The sequence below is a fragment of the Hippocampus comes genome, unplaced genomic scaffold (assembly GCF_001891065.2).
Source record: "Hippocampus comes isolate QL1 unplaced genomic scaffold, H_comes_QL1_v1.1 scaffold112, whole genome shotgun sequence".
NCBI lineage: Eukaryota > Metazoa > Chordata > Actinopteri > Syngnathiformes > Syngnathidae > Hippocampus > Hippocampus comes.
The window spans coordinates 178,281-204,129 of NW_017805841.1; the positions used below are offsets into that span (position 1 = coordinate 178,281).

A 25,849-nucleotide genomic window follows, 5' to 3' on the forward strand; every position below is an offset into this window, starting at 1 on the left:
TATATATATATATATTTTCCTCCCAATCAAATTGCCTCTGAAGGGAAGAAGAGAAAATCCCAAGGATCAAACGGCTTTTGCCTTTCTCGAGTCCACAAAGGCTACCAGACAAGATTGCAGCAGAGAGGGATAACCTGAGATTTGATGCATTCCCTCACTTCTATTTGTTTGGTGCGTTTATCATCCATCCTCCAGGGAAAGCGGGCCTGAGAATTACATGACAAACGTTGCCTGCAGGAGGTGCCTGGTAGATTACAGTCTCCCTTTTCTCAGGCTCCAATGCCTGCTTTATTAGCGTGAAGGAGTTGTCCATCGATTTTTTTTTTTTCACCAGACCGGCTCAAATCTGGCATTTATCTCATTTTATCTACAGGTATCTTTGTATCGACTCCATGCTGTGGTGATTCTGATATTACGTACGTGTATCGCAGCCTTGCGTAAGTCAGGATGGGAAGATTTTGAAGACTAAAATATTCAAGACTATATGGTGATCAGTCAGACCTAAATTAATGGGGCATTTGGGATGACGCCATTTCCGAATGGTTTTCACATTTTTTGTGGGGATTTGACTTCAGTTATAACCCTCGAAAGAAGGGCAATTGCAAGAAAGCTCTGATTTAAATACAGAGGTCAAATATTATGGTGACTCTTGAATGAATTAAAAACAAAAGAGCCCCCTAGGACACTACCCAGAGGGACACCACACATATCGTTCTTATGTAGTTAAATCTTGCTCTCATTCATGAAAGTAGGCAGGCAACTAAGACAGACAAACGCCTCTGCTATCTAGGCTATTCCAAATCAAAAGGGTGCTTACTTGGCGAAAGGACATTATACTCTGAAAGGCAACACCAACTGCAAAAAAAAAAAAAAAAAAAAAAAGTTGGGCGAGTTGAATGAAGGCGTCACTTGTTATTTTAATCTTAAACTAATTAAAAAGAAAGAAACCAGTGGGCCAGAGGGACACTTCAAATAATTGCCTTTTTTTCCTCATGTTATAAAATCGCGCTCTCATAGACACTGAGAACTGAGACAGTAAAGATCTCTGCGATGATATACTTGCTTTTTATTGAAGTAGTCCAACTCGCAAGAAAAAAGACTGAGGACTCAAATAGGAAGCTAAGGATGGCCACTGCCATTCAGCCTTTTTTTGTGTGTGTCAGAGATTCAAAATCGGGTTAATGGTAAGCCGTGACGGAAATGGACCGAAACAGGCTGCTAAATATTATCCGTTAACGTCTTTTGTCTCGCTGAAGCAGCATGTGATTCATTGCTCGGTTATTGCATGCTCTGTATACAATTGATCAGACCTTATCAAATGCACTCTGTGCTGTGTCTGCACTGTGCAACTCTTTCTCGCCAGGAAGAAACAACAAAGACAACTCTTAATATTTTCTAGCACCGTAGTAATGTAGAAACAATTTCCAAAACACCATCTAAATGTTAAATCTCCCTGTCGTTGGAAAGCGCATGAGCTGGGGAGTGGATATTTGTACTTTGGCAGGATGAAACGATTCTCACTTCTAATCTTCCTAAAGGTTAGCTGTGCAACTGAGAAGATATCAAATAAAACAAATTGCATGCAGAGACAGACTCCGATGTGATTACCAGCGTCGATGAGTTATTTAAAGCATAGTCAAAACTGGGATTGAGTCGGAAATGTCATTGAAATTCTCAACACGTGCACGGGTAGGGGGAGAAGCATGCTGAGATATGATTAAACAAATCCCTCGCCTGTCAACAAATACAGCCAGGGCAGCCGCACTGCACATCGTTTCATTACAATGTGGGCACCCGCTCTGTTTGCGAAATAAACACGAGACACTGCCTTGCACATGCGCAAAAACAGCATATTGGCTTTAGATGAGGGTTCCACTCTCCTGTATATTATAAAAAGTGATCATAATCTTTTTTTTTTGTATGAAATAAAGACTCCTCGTTATTGTGGTGTGAACCAAGGGTCACGCTGGTATTGCTGCCAGAGCTCCACTTCACTGCAATTTTCAATGTATTTTCCTCTGCCATTCATTGGGAACTTTGCAGGCACAGCACAATGTCTCCTATGAAATATTCTACATTGATGTGTTGTTGCTTTCAACTGCGACTGTCCTTCGCTGTGAGTTTGCATCATTAAAAGCCTTATGTATGTTGTAACAAGAAAAGGACATTTAAAAAAAAAAAAAAGATGAAAGATTTTATTCCAGGCCTGCAGCACGTCGTGAGTGTGTCTTGCGCTGCTCTTACATCAATGTTGTGCAAAGCAGAGAAATGTTGCAGTTCATCAAAAAGTTGCTTTTAAGTGTCTGAGGACACACTACGCATACGGCTTATACACAATTTTTTTTAATAGAACAATGCATCACTGCGTGCTGTATTATAGAAGCTCTCAATTGGTTTCCCCTTTTCCACTAGTCGTAAATTAATGGTTGAGTTTTGTCATGATTAAACGTGGATGTAAAAATATGCATCATTATTTATTTGATTATATTTTTTCACTGCGATTGGCTGGCAACCGGTTCAGGGTGTCCCCTGCGTACTGCCTGAAAGATGGCTGGGATAGGCTCCAGCACCCCCCGTGACCCTTGTGAGGATAAGCGGATCGGAAAATGAATGAATGAATGAATGAATGAATTATATTTTTTCATTCCAATGACTCAGGAAACTGAGAGGGAACATGATAATTATATGTATGAAAAAAAACCCTAAACTAATAATAAAATAATGTACCTGAAAATAAGACCACAAGAATTAATAATTCACTAATTTCTCAGGATTTTAACATATATTCTTTTCAAAAGAATACTTATTGAATAAAATATGATAATTTTATTTAGACTACCTTTTTAAAAATACATTTAATTAGACCAAAAAAAAAAAAAAAAGATCAAAATGTGAGTGTTAGAGTCCTTTTGCAATTCACTGCCAAAAGTCATCAATCCACATCATAACATTAATGGCCCCATCAAATCCACAGGGCCAGATGTTAGAAGGCCCAAATTATGCAAGTGGCTTCATGTGGAGGAACCTGAATGACTTCGTGCGCCATTTACCATCTGTGAAATGTTACCTACATTTAATTAGCCGAGGTCGTGAGGCCGTCCTCTCCATGGCAACAGCGCTTGTCAGGGTGGAGATGCTGAAAGCAGATGGACTCGACTGACGGCAACTCGGGGAACATGGCTGCGAAAAAAAAAAAAAGAGGAGCATTTGTGAGGCAAGAGTCAAATTAGAAAAATGATTCCAACCCACGCCACCTTCACTTCAGCGTTTACAAGGCAATGCAGAAAAGATATTGTCGAGGCATTGAGGCAGAATAGAATGTCACTTCCACATGATCCGGCAGTGAGAATGACACAATTAGTCACCGCAAGATTCTTGGTCACGGCACAAACTGATGAACTGTTTCGGGTTAAAGAGAAGAAGAAAACACAGAATCTCTGAGTTGAAGTAATTAAAAAAAAACCTGGCTGAGCAAACCAATGTCTGTCTGTCTATCTATCTATCTATCTATCTATCTATCTATCTATCTATCTATCTATCTATCTATCTATCTATCGAGCTCAGTAGCTAGCTCACGAGCTAGCTAGTTAGCTAGCTATTGAGCTAGCTACCAGATATCCAGCAATCCATACTATGAATCATTCTTTCTTTCTGTCCGCCCATCCGTCTAATTACAAAAAGGAAGATAGATAAAGCTTTAATATTTTATTTGGATTTAAAAGTACAAAAACTACATGAGATTATTGTGAATGGTGAAGTTTCCCAAGCTAGTATATACTGTACTCCACAGTGGCAGAGTGACTCCATCCAGATTTCGGCAGTTATATGATATTCGAATTCTCTGCTTGTCCAATGAGAGGACAGAAAGCCAAATTTACGCGCCAGGAAAATGTTTGTTTTGTTTGTTTGTTTTTTGCCCCAAATTCAAGATTTCAACAAATGTGCACTAAAATGTCAAAATAATGACAAGGACATGTTGACAGCATTCGTTGACAACCGTTTGTACAGTTTCGCAGCAAAAAAAAAAAAAAAAAAAAAAAAGTTTACTTGGGGATGAGCAACCCTTTAAGGTAATGCAAGGTCAGAGACTGGTGTTCCAAGCTGAAGAGTTTGTTTTGAAGTAGACGAGTGGGGAATACATTACGTGCATTACAAACATTTTTCATACGCATTCATTTTTCAGTTGTGTGGTTATAGTCGCAATTCATTTCAATAATTTCCACTTGAACGGGGTTTTTGTGATGACAGACGGCGAGGGAGTAAAGCAAGTGCACGAGAATGTGTCTGATGTCTTTTAGCATTCACATTCAGAATTCATTTCTTACACTTGGTTGTATGAGCGTGTGGTTGGCATGGCAACATTACCCTAAAGAAGCAGCCTCGGCTAAAGCTTTGTGCAGACTCATCGAAGAACCAAAAACAAATTACTGCCGAGGGGTGGGGTGGGGGTGGGGGGGGTTATGTGGTTGAGACAGAGAAGAGGGACGCTTGTGTGGTTTGTGATTCCCAAGCAGCGGAGAAATAAACACCACAACTAACACGCCAGAAAGTGGGTGCGCATTTCCGTGTGCGGGTGGATCCCTTCCATCCCAAATAACCACCAGCGTTTTAGTATTGTTGACACTGCGAGATATAATTTACAACTTTTCATTTCAAACATTTTCCCATATGCTCTCAGGAGATAATACTGGATTGTTTACTGCAGACTCGTGTGCCTTTTTTTGCCTCTCACACACACACATTAGGGCGTGTCCAGCTCAAGCCAACCAACCACACACCTGGTTTTAAGTTTGGCGCCGATTGACTGCGAAAACCAGCAAATGGCAAAGCACGGTACACATATTGTGTTTTACAGCAATACCTAACCATATTTATAATTTCATATGTACCAGTGAATAAAACAGCGAGGCTTGTGGTGAAAATGGACGAGCAGCCCGAGGCTCGCCGGTCCATTCAGTGGAACGGGAGCAAATCTCTCCTTTCAATATATTCCCACTTTAGTCGTCATTATCATTATCATCATCATCATCGTCCAAAATTCTGTCCGTGTTGCCGAGGTGATTAACAGGCGTATGCCGTAATCCATAATCGCATTACCAACATTGCTCGGGATTTCTGTGAACGTCAATAGGAGATTTAAGTCACAGCACGTTCATGCTTTTTTTTTTTTTTTTCAGAATACTTAGTCCTGATTTGAAACAAATCAATAAATAAAGGGAGGAAGAGCAACGTGTAAGTTGTTGGCCACAACTGTGCGGGAAATAGCCTGATGCTCGCAATCAGTCTTGTGTCGCCTCTTCACACAAATTGGCCATAATTTATCAACTCAAGAGTTGCTCATCAGTGCTCCTCTACCCTTTTACTGTCTAAGCGTGAGGGTTTTCAACAATGCTGAGCATCCATTAATAAGACATTCTCATTTGTTTGTTTTGCTTTCATGTCCCCAAATGACGACAAAAACTCAAATTAAAGCTCTAAAAAGCAGGGGGCAACAGTTCGTCTGAATTTCTTCAGGGTGGGATCAACATCACACACAAGACGTTTGGTCAAGTTCTGACCTTGGAGAGCTGAGTTATTGGAGTTTCATGTTTTATAAGTCATCAAACTTTGCTGCTATGCTCAGGCCACAAGCAATAACACAAACTCAAATGTTTTGCAATTTAGCGTCAGCCATCTGTCTGGTGTCTACTCTTGCCATGGCTCAAATTAGGTAGCGATGTGGGAAAATCTTGAGGGCAACTTTGTCTTTGAAGGACTCCTTGAAAATGGCTGCCTCAAACCGAAACTGGCTTTTCAGTTATAGGTGCGTGAGATTTTTTTGGTGGGCCGACTCATGATAGATATGTTTTTTACGATATTTCACGCAGGGTGTCACATGTGTCCCTTACACACTCACCCACTGCCCAAGGGTTATTTATGTGTCCTGATGACAATACAATGATGGCCGAACTTCTACACCGATGCCCTCTATTCATCAAGAAGTACTTTTAGTTTCTGATAAATCTGCTTTTTAGTCATGTCGCAACACCAACATTAACGGTTTACTTGAGTACGTTTGATTGAAATGCATTATTGACCACTCTTATTATTATTCATTATTGATTATATGCTGCTGACATGATCAGAGATGGACTAGTAAAGTCTTCCTTTGCACGTCTAATTGAATCACACCTCTTCACGCAAACCCGAGCCAAAGTGACGGCACCCGACCGTGGGCCGACACGCGCCACGGCGGCTGCCTGTGAATTATTCACGCCACAGGCGCCGACCCCCCCCCAGAAAAAAAAGGAGATGAAGAAGATTCAACGTCTCATTTCTGGCAGCTGCGGATAAAAGACTCTTGTGGAAAGATACTAACGTATTTTGCTCACAGTGGCTCTCTCTTTTCAGGGTCTCTCACTTCAGATGTGCTTTTTTTCCCTCTAAAACGTGAATTGAAGGTTTTCATTCTTTGTCTTCATGTGTTCAAGCATTGATCCCCCACTGAGTGAGTAAAAGAAGCTGGTATTGGTGGAGGTGATTCGATATTGCTACCCTGTGTCAATACAAGTCGAAGCTTCATGAAAAAAAAACAAGACACCAGAGTAATTTGGTGATTAATTTTACAATCGCAAGACTATTGAACAGTCAGACACAGTGAATCAGATTAGGTTGTAAATAATGTCTGATATACTGTGTATTATAAGTACCGTATTTTCCGGACTACAGAACGCACCTGATTATAAGGCCACATTGTAACATGAGATATTTACAAAGAAAGTTGGTTTGCTGCTGCGCTTCTGCATTTCGCACCTACGCACGTACCCAAGGTAATTCCCGCCTACCGCGTATCATTTAGACAAGATCTGAATAACTTCTTGATGTCTGATTAAAAAAAATGTTTCAAGCAGATCATAGTTTGATCCTGGATTAGTAAATCCCGCCTACCGCGTATCCTTTAGACAAGATCTGAATAACTTCTTGTTGTCTGATGAAAAATAAATGTTTCAAGCAGATCATAGTTTGATCCTGGATTAGATTAGTTCTCTTTTTGTTGTTTTTTTTTTTTTTCCAAGGGGAAAAAAAAATTAAATTTGACAGTATGTTTTCTGGTAGCCTATTTGAAAATGCAACAAAATGAACAAGTGCTATGACGCATACAAGAAACAAAAAATCCTGTTTGGATATGTTTTTTTTTTGGTTGAAAATTTTTTTGCTCCTTTTATTACAGTAAATGTATCGATTTAAAGGGGCTTCAGTTCAATTTAAACAATTTACACAACATTCGCCCGCGTCAAGGTCACCCCCCGCGACCTCCGCAACAATTTCCATGCCTTCCTTTCCTGACAGGCTGGTAGCAGATAATGAAAGTGTCAGTGCTCCTCCGACTGTAACCAACTTGATGAGCCCATTTTCCCGCCGTCGGATCCCATTTCCCATGATGCAACAGCGTGAACGGAGGTCTCTCGTTTCTCCACAAATCAGGGTGCATTGCTCAAGAATGAAGATCCGGGTTTGATGTTGAGGAAATGTCAGTTTGGGGAACCAGACACTCAGATGAAATGCATAAAACAGAAATCCGAACAATCGGCTTCCACTTTCTGCTTTTGGGAATAGAATTCTTCCAGCTGTGATCAATGCGTAATTTGCAGAAGAGAAAGCAAAGTGAAAGAAACAAGCTCCATCATGTAATATTCATGATAGCACAAGGTACAGTCTGACCTTGATGGTCTCTGTCTGCTTTTGTCTGTCGCCCTCTCCGTCGTTGCTCATTTAATTTGACTGAAAAATGTCTTTTCAGCGCACAAAGGGCCATCACGGGGCGGAAGAAAATGGGCTTTATGAATTTGGGAGAGGATGAAAACGGATGCAAAATGGCACAAGGGGACGCAACCACTTACGGAGAAAGGTGAGTGGGCAACAGACGAGGACGAGGACCCAAAGTGGTTGTGATTAAAGCAAAAATATTGAGCGCGTCTGCTCAATTTAATGAAAGCCAAGTATTGTATCGTATTCCTTCAAATGCATGACGTGAGATGACCACAGTGCCTTTGACCAGGCTTCATCCAGTTGTGTCCAGCAGTCACAACATTAGGTACATCTGCACAATCGAATTAGAGATCCACAACATTTTTTTGGTTGCCCCCCCAACCAGGTCTTCATAGCACAGTGGCCAAAAATGATCAATATAAAGCACCCGATAAAATGCATGCCTCTGCATTACAGCAACGTGTACATTCTTGTCACACCTCCCCCAACACCCTATGTGAAAACCCGGTGAAATACAGGTGATGATGCCATGTCCCTTCATGTCTTTCCATATAAGTGAACTCACTTCAGATTCTCTCTCAATTGAGTCAGAGTGTCAGTGCTGTGCTGGTTATTACAGATAGTTCACCTCTCTGCTGATAAAGGGACACATTCACCTCCCCTCACATCATGTGTTGCTCTCAGCAAGGGGTCGATCTATTCTAAACACATAATAAGACCACACACGCAGAAAGCACATGGGGGGTCGGGGGTGGGGGGGTTGTAAATGAGCAACACAAAGGTTAATAAAGACATCCATTCATTAAGGAATCACTTGACATGAGCTGCAAACAATCACAGCATGGAAGCGGGAAGCGAGCGAGGATCCCCCCCCCCGGCTCCTAATGAGATCGTCCGTCTTATAATTCCATACGACAGAACTGTCAGACAATTCCAAAGAGAGACAGAGTGAGACGGCACTGTAACATCAAGAGCTTTCCTCTCATATTCTTTCTCCAGGCGGGAATAAATGATGATTTCAAAGCTCTGCCAATAAATACATGATTATACAAACAGAATGTCATCCCCACTCTCAACGATCAAATAACTGTCAATCCTCGTGGAAACATTTGCAGACTGCCCTGCGCATGCCAAAGCAGCTGGTGCAGATATAAACTCCTAAGCAGAAGAAAGTCAGATCTGGAAAAGGCACAATAACAATAGGGTTGAAAATGCTGAAAAGAAAATGAAAGCCAAAGTAGATAGTTGATGCTTTGCTATGTCGTTACACTCAATACAAGAATAATCTTTGGTTTGAAGATAGGGCTGGACGGACGGCCGGACGGACGGCCAGACGGACGAATAGCGAGCAAGATAGGTAGTGAGAGCGAAAGACAATAAAAGCATTTTCACGAGGGAAGGCTGTAGTGTACACTTGAATATGAGGTGAATGGATCCATCACGAGATACGACTGCTAGTAGCATTACGCTGTATGTTCTTTTAGTGATTTTAGTTAACTATGTTTTATTTCTCTACTTTGGATTTGAAAAGTTGCCTCGTTTGAATGTCGTTTTGTAACTATGTGAGCCACAGTGACGGTGCGTTATCTTGTGTGTGAAACGTACTTGCAGTGAAGGGGAAGCTAACGCTTTTAGCTAACTTAACTCAGCCAACCATACTGCTTAACACTCAAGCTAGTACGAGGATCATTACAGAGCTTGAAATGTGTTTTGAGGTATGTTCTTTTATTTATGGAACAACATCAATATACTGTAATTGCTCTGTTGAGATGACCTGTTTTCTTCTTGTGAGTGGCTTTTGGCAACAGTATACGTGAGCAAAACAACACTCCTGTGACTCACACTCGACGATGAAGAAATAAAGTGCAGTGTTCAGGCGGCCTCTCTTGTGTTTGTTTTCTTTCCCCGCCACCTCCCCTTTCTAACGTAGCGTCTGTTCACACTCATTGCCCCAGAGTGACACCACAGTCCTCCCCACGTTCTTCAGAAGCCTCATCAGGCCAATGTGAAAATTTAAACGAAACAAAATGGGAAAAAGTTTGGAATAACCCAGCATTGCCTTGGTCCCTATTTAGCTACTTCACCCAATTTGGGTTACTTTTGACCCAATAATTTTCAGAATGTATTGTTGAATAAAACCCCCACATCATTATGACTTTTCATGTAATATTACAACTGTACATTACTGTATTCTTCCCACTTTTTTTTCCAGCATGAGTGGAAACTTTTCCTTTCTTATTTTTGTTATGTGAAACATTTCCTTGTTAGTAACACACGAAATACAGTAAGCCATGTGATTGTGATTTAAAAAAAACAAAAAGCTATTTCCTGAACTGAATTACAAAATCTAATAACTCACGTTTCTCATTCAACTACATCTTAATTATTGTATTATTATGATTATTTTGCTTGAGATTATTTTTATACTGGAAGCTGGGTGATCAACTGGGTAGCACGTCTGCCTCACAGTGCAGAGAAACGGGGTTCAATTCGGGCTCTGGCCTTCCTGTGTGGAGCTTGCATGCTCTCCCCGTGCCTGTGTGGGTTTTCTCTGGGTATTCCAGTTTCCTCCCACATTCCAAAAACATGCATGGCAGGTTAATGAAAAGCTCAAAATTTTCCCAAGGTGTGATTGTGAGCGTCAATAGTTGTTCGTCTACTTGTGCCCTGCGATTGGCTGGCAACCGGTTCAGGGTGTCCCTCACCTACTGCCCGAAGACGGCTGGGATAGGCTCCAACACGCCCGCGACGCTCGTGAGGATAAGCAGATTAGAAAATGGATGGACGGATGGATTTTTATGCTATTACAAATGCCACCCCTCAGCAGTCTTGTACAGCAACGGTGGCTGCTCTGAGCAGACACATCCTTGGTGTAAGCAGACAATTCTCAGACTTTGGTCTCGCATGACTGACCCTTTCAGATGACCGCCCTGAAGGAAGACTGCTGGGGGGATTTTGTGGCATGTGTGTCCATCAATCCGGATCTTTGGAGCTGGAGTAAAAACTCAACATTCTTCCCTCATGAGTGTTTTTTTTTTTACTGCTTCACTGCAGTGGTTTATGAGAGAAGATGCTGGTGGAGTGCGGGCGCATATTTACAAGCATCCATCATTTATGGAAGCACCTACAAGGAAACGCTAAATTAGGCTCATGTTTCTTTCCCTCTAGCTGTCAAAATATGACATATTATTTTCATAAAAGGCCCGCTGTAAAAATTACCCAAACATTTCCTGCTCCATTTGCTTTGTAGCACTTTGGACTTGTTTTACGACAGCATATTAGAGTCACTTATCAATATTGTTTAGTTGCGGGTGTATCGAATAATATTTGCAATGTAAATTTAAAAAAAAAAAAGACTTTTGATGAATCACTGAGATAATTTGATTTAATGACTGTACACGCCATACTGCCGTGAGAAAGCATTCTGCGAGCCTATTTTAGTACAGGACAGCGTTTTTTTTTTTTCGACCAGAGGCAATTGATTCTACCAATTATCCAAGGAAAATTGAAAATGTTAATAATTACAGTGTACCCCACTGATCCCTTAATGAGCTTTATTCGTGTGTTGCTGCAAGATGAGGACAACCATTGAAAAACCAAGCACGCTGAGTGTATTTGGGTTGGGCGCTTTAAATTCGCCCTTGTGAATCGCCATATTACAGCTAAATAGCTTTTACGAGGACATTTTTACAGTTTTCAGTGGCAATGAGAACTTGTAGAAAACAATTTAAGTAATATTAAGGCAAGCTATTATTAGAACAGTTGATTTTTTGTAAGAAAAAAGATGGAGGAAAAAATTAAGACGAAATTTGTCATTTACGGGAAATAAAGTAATGATATTTTATGAAGATAAAGTCAGAAAACCTGGGAAATGAAACAATAATTCAAAGAATAAGGTTATGATTTTGATGTAAACAGAAAAACTCTTATGGTAATAAAGTTGTAATTTTATGTGAAGAAATTGAGAGGAAAAAACAAACAAAAATTAATAAAATTAATGAATAAAATTGTAACTTTCCGAGAAATAGTCTGACTCTCTTCATTTAGGCACTCGGAAACTCAGAACATTGCTCAAATGTGCCGTTTGATTCTTCAGAATCCCGCCAAAAAGTAAGAAGCTGCATTCAAAAACTAATGTGACCTAAAGACGAGCACACAAGGACGAAACGTCATCTAATCACTTTAAGTTTGTATTGAAAACAGTTTATCTGAACCAGAATCATGTGTCGCATTGTCGTTTAAGGTAAAATCCTGGTGGAGTGTGGTTGTGCTAACTGAAAGTTAGTTGCTACAACAATCCAAGTGGATTGTATCTTAAAACTACAATGCGACACGAGATTCTTGTTCAACTAAGCAGCTTTAAGGTTTTACAAATATATAATAAGAATTAGAATACAATTTTACAAGCCTCTGGATTAAATCAAAGTTACGATACATATGAAGCGAAGGGTTGTATTATTCAAGGTACAGTGTGTAGAATATAATGCCGTCTAGTGGTGAACTAATAGAATGCAACGAAGCACGCGCACTCAGGTGCCTAAGACGCCACGCATAGCTTGCCGACCATCAATTACTGCCGCAGAGGTGCAAGCAAAACGCCATCTCAAACGACTTCTAGTATTCCCTTAACTGACAGAGTAAGTGCTTTTAAGCGTTACTCATGCCGTTGTCATGATGTTGAGGGAAAAAAAATTGTCTCCTTCGGTTATCCGTAGTAGAAAGATGACATGAAACATGGCACCACCCTCCTGTAGGGGAAGCCGGGCCCTAAGTAATATTATTAGCGATTATTTCACCCACAATTACGATCCAAAAATTACGTTGATGTGCTAGAACATTTTTTTTTTGGATATTAATTATTTTAATAGAGGGTATTTGAACGAAAACAAAAAATGGTCCCTTTACAAAAAGCAAATAATGTGGGAAGAATTTTTTACGCTGCTGGAAGAATTTAATTTTTCAATTTACTTCTTTCTCAAACGAACAAAAACTTTCTTGTCACAATATTGCGTTTTGATCCACAAAATTTGATGTATTTTTTTCATCCTTCATTTTGATATCTCGTACCGAAATAAAGCTACAGCATATTGAACACAACTCTTGCTCTGAATGTCCTTAGTTGTGCAAGTGTACTGTGAGTATTCACTTGAAAAAGACTTCCTTTTTTTTTTTTTTTTAATCACGCTGCTGCTTAAGCAAGCCGGCAAAATTATTATCTTCTGCATTTGACTGTCCTCATTCGAGGGAATTTTTTTTTTTTATCACGCTGCTGCTTAAGCAAGCCGGCAAAATTATCTTCTGCATTTGACTGTCCTCATTCGAGGGATGTTCTCCTAATCGTCGCAATTACACAACGTGAACTTCAAATAGACTGGCTACGTCTCTTTGTCTCGTGAATATAATTGGTCCCTCTGCGCTCACCCCTCAATATGGCGTCACCATGGCAACAGAGGCTGAAATCTCCAATTTTACTTGAGCAAACACGCTTCAATTAAATGAGAGCCCTCCGCCCGTCTTCTTCATCCATCCGGTTGAATCCAAAACGGCAATGAGTCCAAAGCAGTCAAAAACAACAACCAAACAAAAGGACGATGTGTTACGTGTGCACATCATCGAAAGAGTGTGAAGCCAAACGGTACTGCTGGAATAGAGAAAAGAAATTCACTCGTGTCTGTGGTTTCCAATGCAATCAGTTCAAAGAGAGCAGATTTGCTTTCAAAGTGCCCTGAACACCAATGTTTGTCGTTATAATCAATTAAAATCAAAAAATGATGCCTGAATGCCATGAGCAATTGAAGAGGATGATTATGTTTATTGTATCGCGGTTCATATCACATATGTACCATCCACTCGTTCATTTTGGTCCCTTAAAAAAGTGGGAGTCACATAAACAAATTTTCATCCCTGGTTGTTTCATTCCAAATCCATTGAGGTGGTGTAAGGGACACCCGCGTATTCATGGTTCGTCTTTCACAAATGTGCACACATTTGGGGGGTAGGAGGGGCTGATCTTCAGTTATTTATGCTTTTTTATGGTCAGGTCAAAGCCCCGTCTAATGTAACGAGCAACTAAATAAAAAGTAAGTATAATTCAAGATGTACTGGCAGAGAATATCAACACTATCAGACGTTTTTTTTCCTCCACACACAAGTGAAATGATGGAAACTGAGAGAGAGGACTGAATACCGCTGGAGATTTTGACTGCCATCGATCGCGGTGGGTAACGGATGAACTAATGGCTGTTAGAAAACCGCAGTTGTTAGTTTACATTCAGCCATCGGCCGCAGCAAACGCCTGCCAACGACATGCATGTTGTGATCCGATTACAATTTGGGCAGCCTGGCGTTCTGCTCTGTGGCGCATCACAACAATTGGGCCAATATGTCAAAGCGAACGGCGTAATAGTGGGACATGGGACACCTGACACTCACTTCGCCTGACCTGTTGTGTCGAAAGCCAGTTTTGCTGACCGAGAAATATCTGTTGCATCAGACGCTGGCACTGACATCATCTTATCACTGATCGGGGGATGCTACACGATCCCAGCGGTGCCCTGCCAACGCGAGGTTCTACGTAAAAGGCACAGCAGATAATTACAAGCCATTGTGTTATGCCTCTGACGCAGTCATTTTACAAGGTCTCCACGTGAAAGAGGGTAATGATGGCTTCAAGATGATATTCTCTCGAGTGGTCCTAATAGAGTAATTACAAAGGAGGAGACATGTGAAGGTTCCGTCCGTCCATCTTCCGTAGTTTTGAATGCATTGTCATTACATGCCTCAAAAAAAAGCCGATACATTTTGTTACAAACTCAACATCAAAGAGTTTAGTTGTTGATGCAAAAGGCAGAGGAAATGTTTGGTACTACTGTCATTTGTCAATTGTCAGAATTTGGCTGTAAGCGATTTTCTGAAGGCTGATCCTTTATTGTGCAAATGAATTCCTTTTGTTTTTTTGAAACGTGTCTCCTAAACGAGCGTCGGCAGATTCGGTTTGTGAGAACTATGAAAACATCCTTAATCTCAGCACTCCCACGAGCATTCGGGGCCTGAAGGCGGCGGTGCGGAGAGAAACGATCTGTCTGTTTTTTTGATTCTGCTCGCAGTGTCATTTTCATCGCCGTCGCTGACACTCCTCCTTCTCTCTCGTGCGATCTAAGTGATATTCATGAATCCTGCTCAGACTTTTCAATCAAGCATCGCCAGCAGCCCAAAACAAAGGCTTCAACACTGGCGAAAGGCTAATTTTTTTTTTTTTGCCTCTAAATTATCTGCTCCATTGTCCTCTGTTTGTGTATTTGCATCCCAACACAAATCCTAATCAATATTGTCTTATTGTAAGATTACCATTCGTGTCTGTAAACAGATCTTGTGTGCATTGGGTTGTTTGAAAAATGTCTTGAAACATATTAAGCGGGTTCTGCGTGTACTGAGAAACCTGTTTACTCTCCTCCAATCATAGTCAGCAAAGGCTCTCAACGATTGGTGAGAGTGATTATTGAGTGGTGCATGGTGTTTCCCTAATCTTGAACCCTCACCCCTAATTTAAATCCTAACCCCAAACCCCCTAACCGTAATCCTAACCCCTAACCCTAACTCATAGCTCCAAATCCCTAACCCCCTAACTCTAAACCCCACTCCTTACCCATAACCTAATCCCAACCCTAACCCCAAGACCCCTATTTTATCCCCAGAACCCTAACCCTAATCCGAACCCCAAATCCTAACCCTAACCTTAACTAAACCCCAACCCCTTAGCTTTAACCCCCAAACCCTAACCGCAACCCTCAGCCTTAACCCCTAACCCTTTCCTCATAATCTAACTCCTAACCCCAACCTTAACCAAACCCTAATGCCCCTAATTTTAACCCCCAAACCCTAATCCTAACCCCTAACGCTAACCTCCACCCCTTACCCATAACCAAACCCTAACCCCAACCCTCCTAATTTTAACCCCCAAACCCTAACCGTAATCCGAACCCCAAACCGTAACCCCAACCCTACCCACCTAACCCTAACCCATTCCTCATAATCTAACTCTGAACCCTAACCCATACTCTAACCCCTGACTTTTGTCTGATATTCATCTTTTGATCTGAAACCCAAAGGTCTTCAGTCTACAACAAAAACAAAACAAATGGCCTTGCTGATGCAATAACTTTTGCAGGGTACTCAAATTAAGTACCTTCAACGCGATAAACCATGCCTAGGAAGTAGTTCAAGAGGTTTTTATTTAGATTGCCGATTACAATTATTGAAGGGAGGTCTGCAAGCCCCACGACGAAGGCTAATTTGCGGGTCCTCTTTCTTCTTCTTTGTATTTTCCAGAATTATCGATAGCCGTGGCAGAAGGATACCGCCCACAGGTCGTCCGTGGTACTACAACAGACTTTTGTTTGAAGGAGGAGACCTGAGATGGCCGATCATTATCATTAGCTTTACCTTTAAGGCTATAAGAACACAGTAGGAACACACACGCGCCTATTTTATTTACGAGTCTTGTGTGGAGCTCCTCATCAAATAAAAAAATGGTTGAGATGTTGAAAAATGATTTATATATAAGTATCACCACTTCAATAAGACAGCGCAGTCCACATTAGAAGCAAAGATGAGAAACAAGGAGTGTCTTTCGTAGCAGTCATCCGCCTACAGCCTTTTTTTTTTAATCAACACTCGTGCGCAAGTGTGGAAATGATGCATATTTTTAGCCTCTGCTGTGACATTTACACGCTCACACATGCATACGCAAATACGCACGCGCACACACAGACATTTATGTAAATGTGGCAAACCCTGTGCCAAAGCGTATGAGGCCTTTTATGAAGCATGTCTTCCTGCAGGTTCAAGTCTGATTAATGGCACCAATCACAAAGGAGGAGTGGACCCTCTTGCCTACCCCTCACGTCAAGGATGAGGGTCTCCGGGTAATTCCAAGGAGATGTCTTTAGAGATGCCTGTGGCCGACTTTGTTGACAATGGAGATGCTCCCCGAGGTACCCACGATGTTAACAATCATGTTCATGGCGAGGGCACCGTGATTATTGGGATTAAAGGACAAGTCATTGCGTGACAGTGGTGGCGCCTCTTTTACCTGATTCATTGTTTAGGTCTTTTTTTTTTAATGGGAGAAACCAGTTTCTGGCCCTCATTTGACAGGTTTTATTTTCAGTCCTGCAAGATAACCTTCCATCCTCCCTAAAGAGGCAAAGCTAATGGGGGGAGCAGCTTTCGTCAATGTAGCTGCCCATAGCCTGGGAGGTCACGGGAGTCTTTACTTGACTGAGTTGCCCAGTCTGACCTCCTATGATGGGGTCAGCTGAGACCCAGAGAGCCGATAAGTGTGCTGTACTGTTACTTTCCATGAAAAGCACGTTTTGCTTTTTGGCGGGCAAAGAATGACCACTGGATGGCGCTGTTGCACATGCAAATAATGAAAATGAGAATGTTGTTAAGAATGTGAGTGTGCGGGTATGCACGTTCGTGTGCGCGTTTATGCGTGTGCGTGCGTGCGTGTGTGTGCCTTTGTCGATGTCTTTTACTTTGAATTCCGACATTGCAATACAAGGCTGTGCAATATTATCTCTCATATCATTTTTTTTTTCCTCTGTGATGAAAATGTAGTACCAAATTTGATGGTGAAAACGAAAATAGGGCATTATTATTATTAGCATTGCTTTTGGATTGATGGGGAACGCAAAATGCACATGCACGTCTGGGCAGGGAGAGGCAAGATCCAAGTGACAGTCATTGTTTTTTATGACATCATCAATGTTGACGCCATAGAGAGAGCAATGGGGGGTTTTTGCCATCGTTGATCATTCAGAAGTGGAGAGGCATACGTATGTCAATGAACTCGTCTTTTCCGGAGAAGGAAAGGAGGAAAAGAGAAATTGTAAAGTAGTTACTGTGTTAAGATCGAGTGGTTTCAGTTCTTTCTTGTACTCTATATTTACAGTGAAGGACTACATCTGCGTTCTTGAATGTGTCTATTCGCAGATTTTTATTGTTTGTTCACCGTTGGATTTATTAAGGCTGAATGATTTTAGGAAACGAGTGACTCGCGATTTTTCTGACACACTGCAGTTTTGATTCAGTTTGTTTTCAAATCGAGCCGGAGTGTAATATTCACTATGTACAGTAGCATTTACCAACATGACAGAAAATGACATATATACTATCAAAACCTGAAAAGCTATTAGTCTAATAATGCACAGACAAGAAAGGCAGTGTGAGGGAGACACTCCCTTTTCAAGCTTTTTTTTTTTTTTTTAAGTAAGAAAATAGTTGTCGGTAAATGTTGGTGGAGTTTTTGTCGTATTTACAGTGTCATGTGTCGGATTGATGAATTGATTTTCATGCACAGGTACGGATTTGAACGCGACTGCCGACATTTTCTGACACACTGCAGTTTTGATTCAATTTGTTTTCAAATCAAGCCGGAGTGTAATATTCACTATGTATAGTAGCATTTACCAACATGACAGAAAATGACATATATACTATCAAAACCTGAAAAGCTATTAGTCTAATAATGCACAGACAAGAAAGGCAGTGTGAGGGAGACACTCCCTTTTCAAGCTTTTTTTTTTTTTTTTTAAGTAAGAAAATAGTTGTCGGTAAATGTTGGTGGAGTTTTTGTCGTATTTACAGTGTCATGTGTCGGATTGATGAATTGATTTTCATGCACAGGTACGGATTTGAACGCGACTGCCGACAAGACAAATAATCAATCGGGTCATTTTGTGCTTTCTGCGTTCGCTCACAAACAACTTTGAAATGTACAGCAAACATAACAAGCCGTGCTCTCTGCATGCCAGATGCCAAAGCAGATTTCTCTCACGAGTTTATCAGTGTGCTGCTGGCGGGGATGAAATGAAGCATCTGATCTTTCTGTTGCGGCTGCGTCGGCTTTGGGGAATCGGGATGTACTCAGAGGATCTGATGAGTCGGCAGAGATCTTATTAGCAAAGTCAGTGTGCATTATTCGAAGAGCTGGAGGATGCTTGTATTGCCGCATCTGATTAAACTATTATTGTAAAGTATCTCGCTCAATTACCTTTGAATGTTTGGCAACTAGAGTGCAGTTGTAGCAACAAATCGTATGTGTGGAAAAACACCAGGAAAGATTCGAAATGGAAGGATTTAGTCACAAATTCTACAATGTGTTTTTTTTTCTGCGGAACGTACGCCCACTTATCGGACAAAACTCACCTATTTGCGGCTTGTCTGCTGTTTCTGACATGCACTTAGATGCCACAAGATGCTATGAAAATGGTGGAGTGAAAAACAGGCGCAGGAATACAGCACAAGATAAGAACACAGTCCAGAATCCACACGAAGTTTAATCTTATGGATTTCCTAGAATCCAGGTGTCTGGAGTCAAAATGTCTGCGCACCAAATAACAATATTATTGCCTGAAAAAGGGACACACATGAATCATCGTGACAGCCGCCTTCTTAAATCATTCTCATCACGTAACAGACAAGGCAACAAACCAACTACGGTACTGTTTCACCCATCGATTGATCGCTTGGCCCGGCGCTCCAAAAGCAAAAGTCACGTGGTCCTGCCGCTCAATATCACTGACCTGAATTTACAACCGTTTTCCAGTGCCAACCATATCGATGCACATTTCATTACGGATGACGCCCGCAGATGTAGCCCGCGATCTGTAGCGTAAAGGAGAAAAACGATTGACAACACATGAAAGTAGGTTTTTGTTGACGTGAAATTGACCATCAGACTCAAACCTCTTTGCGATCTCATTGGCTGATCCGCTGGACAAGTGAAAGTGTGTCACGCTGCGAGAGCCCTGCGCCCGACAATTAGGACAGGCAGTTGAGAGAGAACAGAAAGTCTTCGGAACGCTGCGCTACCAAGCCTGATATGGTTCACTTGTGTGTGTCCATATCAGACGATGGTGTCAGACTGGAGTCTATAAAAAAAGTATCACCCAAGCCGACGAGAAGGAGGCCAAAAAAGACAAACATGGCTACTTTGGAACGACATCCAAGATCCAGAACGGCGTCGACAAGACAGGATCGTGGCTCTTGTTCTTCCACCGCATCATGCCCCGTTTTCTCTGGCTCGTACAGCGACCACGAAGATGACCCTCCGCTGCGTCGTCAGTCATCGCCGCTAATTAAAGGTTCTCTCTCGAGTCTCCACAACACCGCCAAACCGAGCCACAAAAGACACTCTTCCAGCATCCAGGGTTCCGTCACCTCCCTCCAAGGATCATTACCAAGCCTGCAAGGATCTCTTCCAAACTTTAACTTCTCTTTACCAAGACTAAAGGGATCGTTCTCTCGGTTGAGGAGGCGTTCATTGAGCAGCCTAGACAACTCCAGCCCAGGCCCAAGCGAGCGGAGTACCAGCCCCAGTCTACAAAGCGGCATTGGGAGCTCCAGCGACGATGACGGAAGCTGGGACACTAACAGCTGGAGTTCAGGAGCTACTTGCCTGCTCCGGACATCTTCAAAGCAAAGTAGCACGGAGAAATCAGAGGAATCAGGCGGAATAGTCGGCAACACGGAGCAGGCGTCCACTAGTGCAGTGGCGGAGCCTGAAATCATTTACCAAAATCTCATCTTTACACGGCCGGCCCCGAAAACGGAAATTCAAGGTCATTTGGAGAAAACCGACGCAGTGCAAAAGAAAGACACAGGGACCCAAAGGGCTAACTCATCTTGTCCAAACACGGAAGCCTTGGCAGTCTCCACCCCTCAGGAAGAGAAGAAGAAAGAGGACAAGCGCAAGTTCTCACAGTTCCTCAACGAGGTGACCGGCAGGGTCCTGAAATCGAACAGCGGCGCCTCACAGCAACACTCCACCTTGCGACACCGCTACCCATCTTCTCCTCCGGCGACCCAATGCCAACCCCCATTGCCGTCGTTTCATTCAACCTCAACAACCCTACCGGCGCCTACCAGCTCCTGGTGCAGCCCCACCAGCTCCAACCTCCAGACCATCAATGAAAATGACTCAAAGGACATCACGAGCTCCATCCAGCAATGGAGCAAGACATTACCCAGCTGTAAGGTCTTAGAACCAGCAGACATGTTGAGGAAAATAAAAGGGGAAAGTCCCTCATACCGAGAGCACGGCATGGAGCTTTGTACAAAGATCCAGTCGCAGGCCTCCACGGGGAGGCTTTATCTGGAGACAGACATTGACAGAGCGAGGCAACTTGATGAACTCATGGCTAATGGTACCCAGATAAAAGAGAGAAAAGAGAAGCACCTAGGAAAGGTGCCGGAGAGAGGCAAAGAGAGAGAGGACAGAAGTCCTTGGGAGAGAAATGGAGCCGTGGCGCCCGAGAAGATAAAAGAAGCTGATCAAGGCAAGGAACAGCTTTGGGAAAAAGAAAGGGAAGGGAAGGAAAAGGAGAAGAAAGTCATGCGTAACTGCTACGAGCCAAAGTGGGGCTCAAATGGAAGGAGTAACCCGTGCCCCGCCTTCAAGTGGCCAGAAGGTTTTCCAAGAATGTCCTACAGGTCCATCTCACTGCCCAGGGCAGTTAACATCACGGTGAGTAGTCCAAGCCTTTGTCCGCATACTCATTCAAAAACGGATCCGACAGATTCTGCGATAAGTCACATTTTTTGTTGTTGTCATTACCTTAAGTCTGATTCCTTAATAGGACTTAGATTCAAGCATTTAACCCTTTCATGCACCCTGTAACCTGATAACATGATCCATTGTTGTAACCGCTGTCCCTGAAAAAGTTAAAGTAAAAAAAAAAAAAAAAACATGCGTAAAAACGCGAGCAGTAAATTGGACACGATGTTTTGTCATTATAGACAACTAATTTGGATTCGCACATCTGCCTCACAATTCCAACTTTCTGTGTTTGAATCTCAGCTCCAGTTTCTTCCCATGTTCCAGAAACATGCACGCTAAGTCCATTGAAAAATTGCCCATGAGGTGTAAATGTGAACATGAATAGTTGTTTGTCTATTGACTGCGATTGACTGGCGACTAGTCCAGGGTGTCACCGCTATGTGAGTACACCGCCATATACGGCTATATAATGTATGTGAATACCGAAACAATTAATCCCATTCCCCTCTAAATCAGTCAATCAGTTTTTGGTGGCATTTTAATGGATTTTTATTTTTCTTAGTCACGTGTTGGGTCTCACGTTTTACAAATTGGTTAAAATGTTGAAAATTTATTTGGGTTTCAGTGTTCCTTGAAGTCGGCAGAAGAAAATGTTCACTATCACATTGACTTATGTGAAATAAAGAATAGCAGCTCAAAAAATATATGGCACCCGGCAATGGTGAAATCTCGGGTCGACTTGCGATCCAGCACCTTGAACTATGTGTTGTAAAATGAGTGGAGAAAATGTCCCAGTTTTTACAGGAAAAAGATGCAGTGATATTTTTTTTACACCTTGACTGACAGAATTTCTGCCCTTCCAATTGACAGTCACATGACGGGTTGTTTGTGAAAGGGCCACGGTAAAGGTCTAATTTTAATTCCCATTTAAATGCATTAGCGTTTTTTTTCTTTTTTGCTAGCCTCCGAGATTTCCACCAATGCAGAGATAAACAAAGAGGGACAAGTGGCATGCAATATTCAAAAATATATTCGACCTTTGCCGCAAATTCGCCTCAAGCTTGAAGTTGTATTTAGGGGACAAAGAAATAAGCTGCCTGCGTGGAAGTATACCATTTGTCCCGGTTTTGGGGGTTCAGGCGTAGAAATAATACTCACTGCTATGGCCTTTCACATTCACTTGGCCTTCACTAGTAACTCTTGACCAACTTATAAAGTAAATACAAAGTATATAACGCCAGACTAGATTTGACAAGAGCCATGAGTAAGAATTTTCAATGTAAATACAGCTAGCATCAACAGCTGTTGAGGTAGTTCGTAATCTCTTTGCAGCTAAGCTAATGCTAGCTTAGCCAAATGACAGACAAAGAGAGCGGGAGCATGTGGGGAAAATGTTCCAGGGCTGGCAAACTCAGTTGTTTTTTTTTTTTTATGTGCGGGAAAAGAGTTGAGAGTTGTGGCAGGAGTGAATAAAACCGCATCATAACCCGCAACCGGCAAATAAACGGCACGTTGTTGAGAATTTGTCCCCTTGAGAGATGAAAACACCTTATAAAATGGCGACAATGAATTATTTTCATCTTATTCTTCGAATGCATTACAGTACTTTGTAGACTCATGTTAACAACAGCGGCGAAAGTAAATATGCATATTTAAATTCATTCATTCATTTTTGCTAGAGGGTTCGTCGCTTAAAAGCGACAATTGTCTTTTTTTTTTTTAAACCAAATTAACTTGCCCGTTGTCCGCATCCACAATGACCTGCACATCTTGAGGCGTCATTGATGCCTTCTAGGAATACTGATACTCTTCCTTCATCCACCCTAAACACACACACACACGCACACACACACACACACACACACACACACACACACACACACACATAGGATAGATAATGGGATGGAAAGAATGGATTAGGAACCATAGCCTCATTCAGCCGGCGTATGACTCATCCTGTTGTGTTTGTGACGTCCATACGGCGCCTTGTCGCACCTCACTCACCCTCTCACACACTCGCAAGCTCAGTATAGTGCATCACGGCACTACAGTATTTTATCACCTCGAAATAAGACTCTAAATTCTGAGGGTAAGTGCAAGATCTGACACTCATAAAAACGAAGAGATCCTCCTCACATTCTTATGATGACGATCGTAAAACCCGAGAAGGTTTGATGGCGGATGCGAAGGTTTGATGGCGGATGCGTGAGTAAAACCTGGACATTTATTTTGGACCTTGGCTGTATTGTGTCGGCTTTGACACAGTGACAGGTTATGGTGCTGCACTAAAAACTAAACCGAGTATACAATAAAGTTCAGCGGGTTTACAGCCATTCACACAAAACCAAGGAACTCAATATATTTTGTTTTGCTGTGGAGGAATTAGTGGGTGTTTTTGCGACGGCTATTTGGAAGGGACAAACAACAATTTAGGTGACTAATTTAAATATATAAATGCTCACACGGCGGGCAGATTTAAAATCGGGTTACACCACCCGCACCACAACTTTGACCTGCTTTTTTTAAGCTGGTTTTAACATTAGTCGACTTTCAGTCACCAAATTATCAGCTGCGCTCGGGACGCGCAGAAGTGCCCTTGGTCTGCAAAATTCCCAAACATGCTGAGGGAGGCTTGCACCAAGATGAAAATCCAGATGTGCCAGTTTTCACAGAAAAGGAATATTAAGAATAGGCGAAAAAAAAATTCTATTCATCCCAACATGTTGCAAATTATAAAACTTCATTTGGGAGAAAACGGTCAATTAAAAATTTGAAAAATATGGCTGTAGAATCTATTTTTAAAATTATTTCCATTTGAATGATATCCCCCAATAATACAAATTGATTATTGGGGGATAAAACTGATTTTATTTTATTATTGGGGGATAAAACTGAGTAAACTGATTTTACTCATCAGTAAAATTAATTGATTTTACAGTTGTGGATTAAACTCAAGAAATGACCAAGAAATCCATTTTAAAAAATCGCATGCTCTCCATATTCGGGATTTACGGGCGAGTCTGGAATGCAACCCCCGTGATAAACGAGGGCTCACTGCAGTTCTATAATGGATTATTAAAGTGTTGTACGCGAGTCTGCCTCCCACCTTCGGGTCCTTCTCCCATTCTGCAGCGCGCAGCATTTTTCTTTTGCTATGCTGCTTCATCTGTCATTTCCCGCGCCGCCTGTTGGCGTCATCTTCGCCGGTGACACGGTAAGGGAAGTGATAATGGATGTGTTTGTTTGACGGGACAGGAGAGCTCGTTAAACGCCACATGAGAGGTGCTCCTACCCATGAATCCGCCTGACAAATAAATCTAATCACTCGCCCCGTCCATCCTCTTCTTTTTCTTCTCCTTCTTCTCTTCCCGCCAGGATTGTGATGGAGAGACGCAGCGTGACATGAGGTTAGACACTTTCCGCTCCTCCTCTCCTCCTGGCAGAGTCGCCAACCACCTCCAAGCACTCTTCTTCGACTTCTTCTTCTTCTCTTCATCTTTAGCCCTCCCCTTTCTCGGCGTACACCTCCTCCTCCCTCCGGTTCCCGTTCAATCCTCACTTTCACTCCGTGTGCATGCCCGGTGAGTCTTCAGTCACAATGAGAGGGAATGCATGCGACTCTGGAGGGATCCACACGCGGCCAAAATGAGGCGGAAAGCCTTTAGACGGTAAGACCGGCGAGGCTAATAAGTGCATGACCGTTTTTTTTTTTTCGCCCCCCTCACCCGTGGGAATGCTGGTTGAAGCAGCTGTGACCAGGTGTTGCATGGCTGTCTATTCACTCGTGTGTCCGTGTGTCTGCGTGTGAGTCCACAAGGAATGTTACCATCTCTACAGCTGTCAACTGAAGCTGCTTCTTTTGCTCACTTGATTGAGATCTCATTTAGATTTGATTACTTTTATGTAGTTGGTTGCACAGACGTCATGAATTCCCTCATGGCTTCTCTACATGTCGCTGCAAAAGAAAAAAGGAGGGGGGTGCTGGGGGGGGCAATTATGAGACAAAAAGTTGAACTCCAGCAAGGCAATCGATTACATTATTGTCCTGCAGAAGAAAGTATTCCTCAGCGTGTTGCCTGCTGGTATGTGTCACAGCATCGTCATGACGTGTCGAAGTTAACTGCTTTGATGTCCAGCTGGTGAAAGCGAAACATCCATTGTGGTGATGTGAGAGGTTTTTAAAAAAAAAAAAAAAAAAGAGAAAAAAAACATGTTAACTTCATACTCTGCTTGCATTAAAGGATGACCTAATCGTACAAATGAACCGCTGAGGTCCAACGTGAGCCGATTTGTTCAGATTTAGAAACGATCCCCCCCCACAGGTAACAACAGAAATTCAATTTATTCTATTTTAGGGCCAAACCTTTGCAAAATGTGAGGCAACTTTTGAAGTATCATATTTGCATTCTGAACCACCTTAAAAAAAGCAATAACTCATGGTAGCTTAAAGTTAGAGTTAGCATTTCCCCCCCACTCTTAAAAAAAAAAAAAAAAAAAAAAAAAAAAACGAGGACAGATTCAGAATCAACACCAGAA

General features: G+C 42.0%; 2 protein-coding genes across 4 annotated transcripts in view; one reads left to right on the forward strand and one right to left on the reverse strand.

The window, feature by feature from the left end:
- dlk1 (delta like non-canonical Notch ligand 1) overlaps nucleotides 1-3,213 on the reverse strand; it is an 18,796-nt gene extending 15,583 nt beyond the window's left edge. The window contains exon 1 of the mRNA XM_019888175.1: nucleotides 3,072-3,213. The gene's annotated coding sequence lies outside the window, so the exon portion shown is untranslated. The remainder of the gene's footprint in view (nucleotides 1-3,071) is intronic.
- A 21,067-nt stretch (nucleotides 3,214-24,280) lies between these two features.
- Nucleotides 24,281-25,849, forward strand: part of begain (brain-enriched guanylate kinase-associated) — a 37,148-nt gene continuing 35,579 nt past the window's right edge. For all 3 annotated transcript variants that reach the window (XM_019888383.1, XM_019888384.1, XM_019888385.1), the window contains exon 1: nucleotides 24,281-24,981. Coding sequence is in view for 1 of the 3 variants with exons in the window: in XM_019888385.1 (XP_019743944.1) it covers nucleotides 24,926-24,981 (56 nt within the window). In the remaining 2 variants the exon portion in view is untranslated. The remainder of the gene's footprint in view (nucleotides 24,982-25,849) is intronic.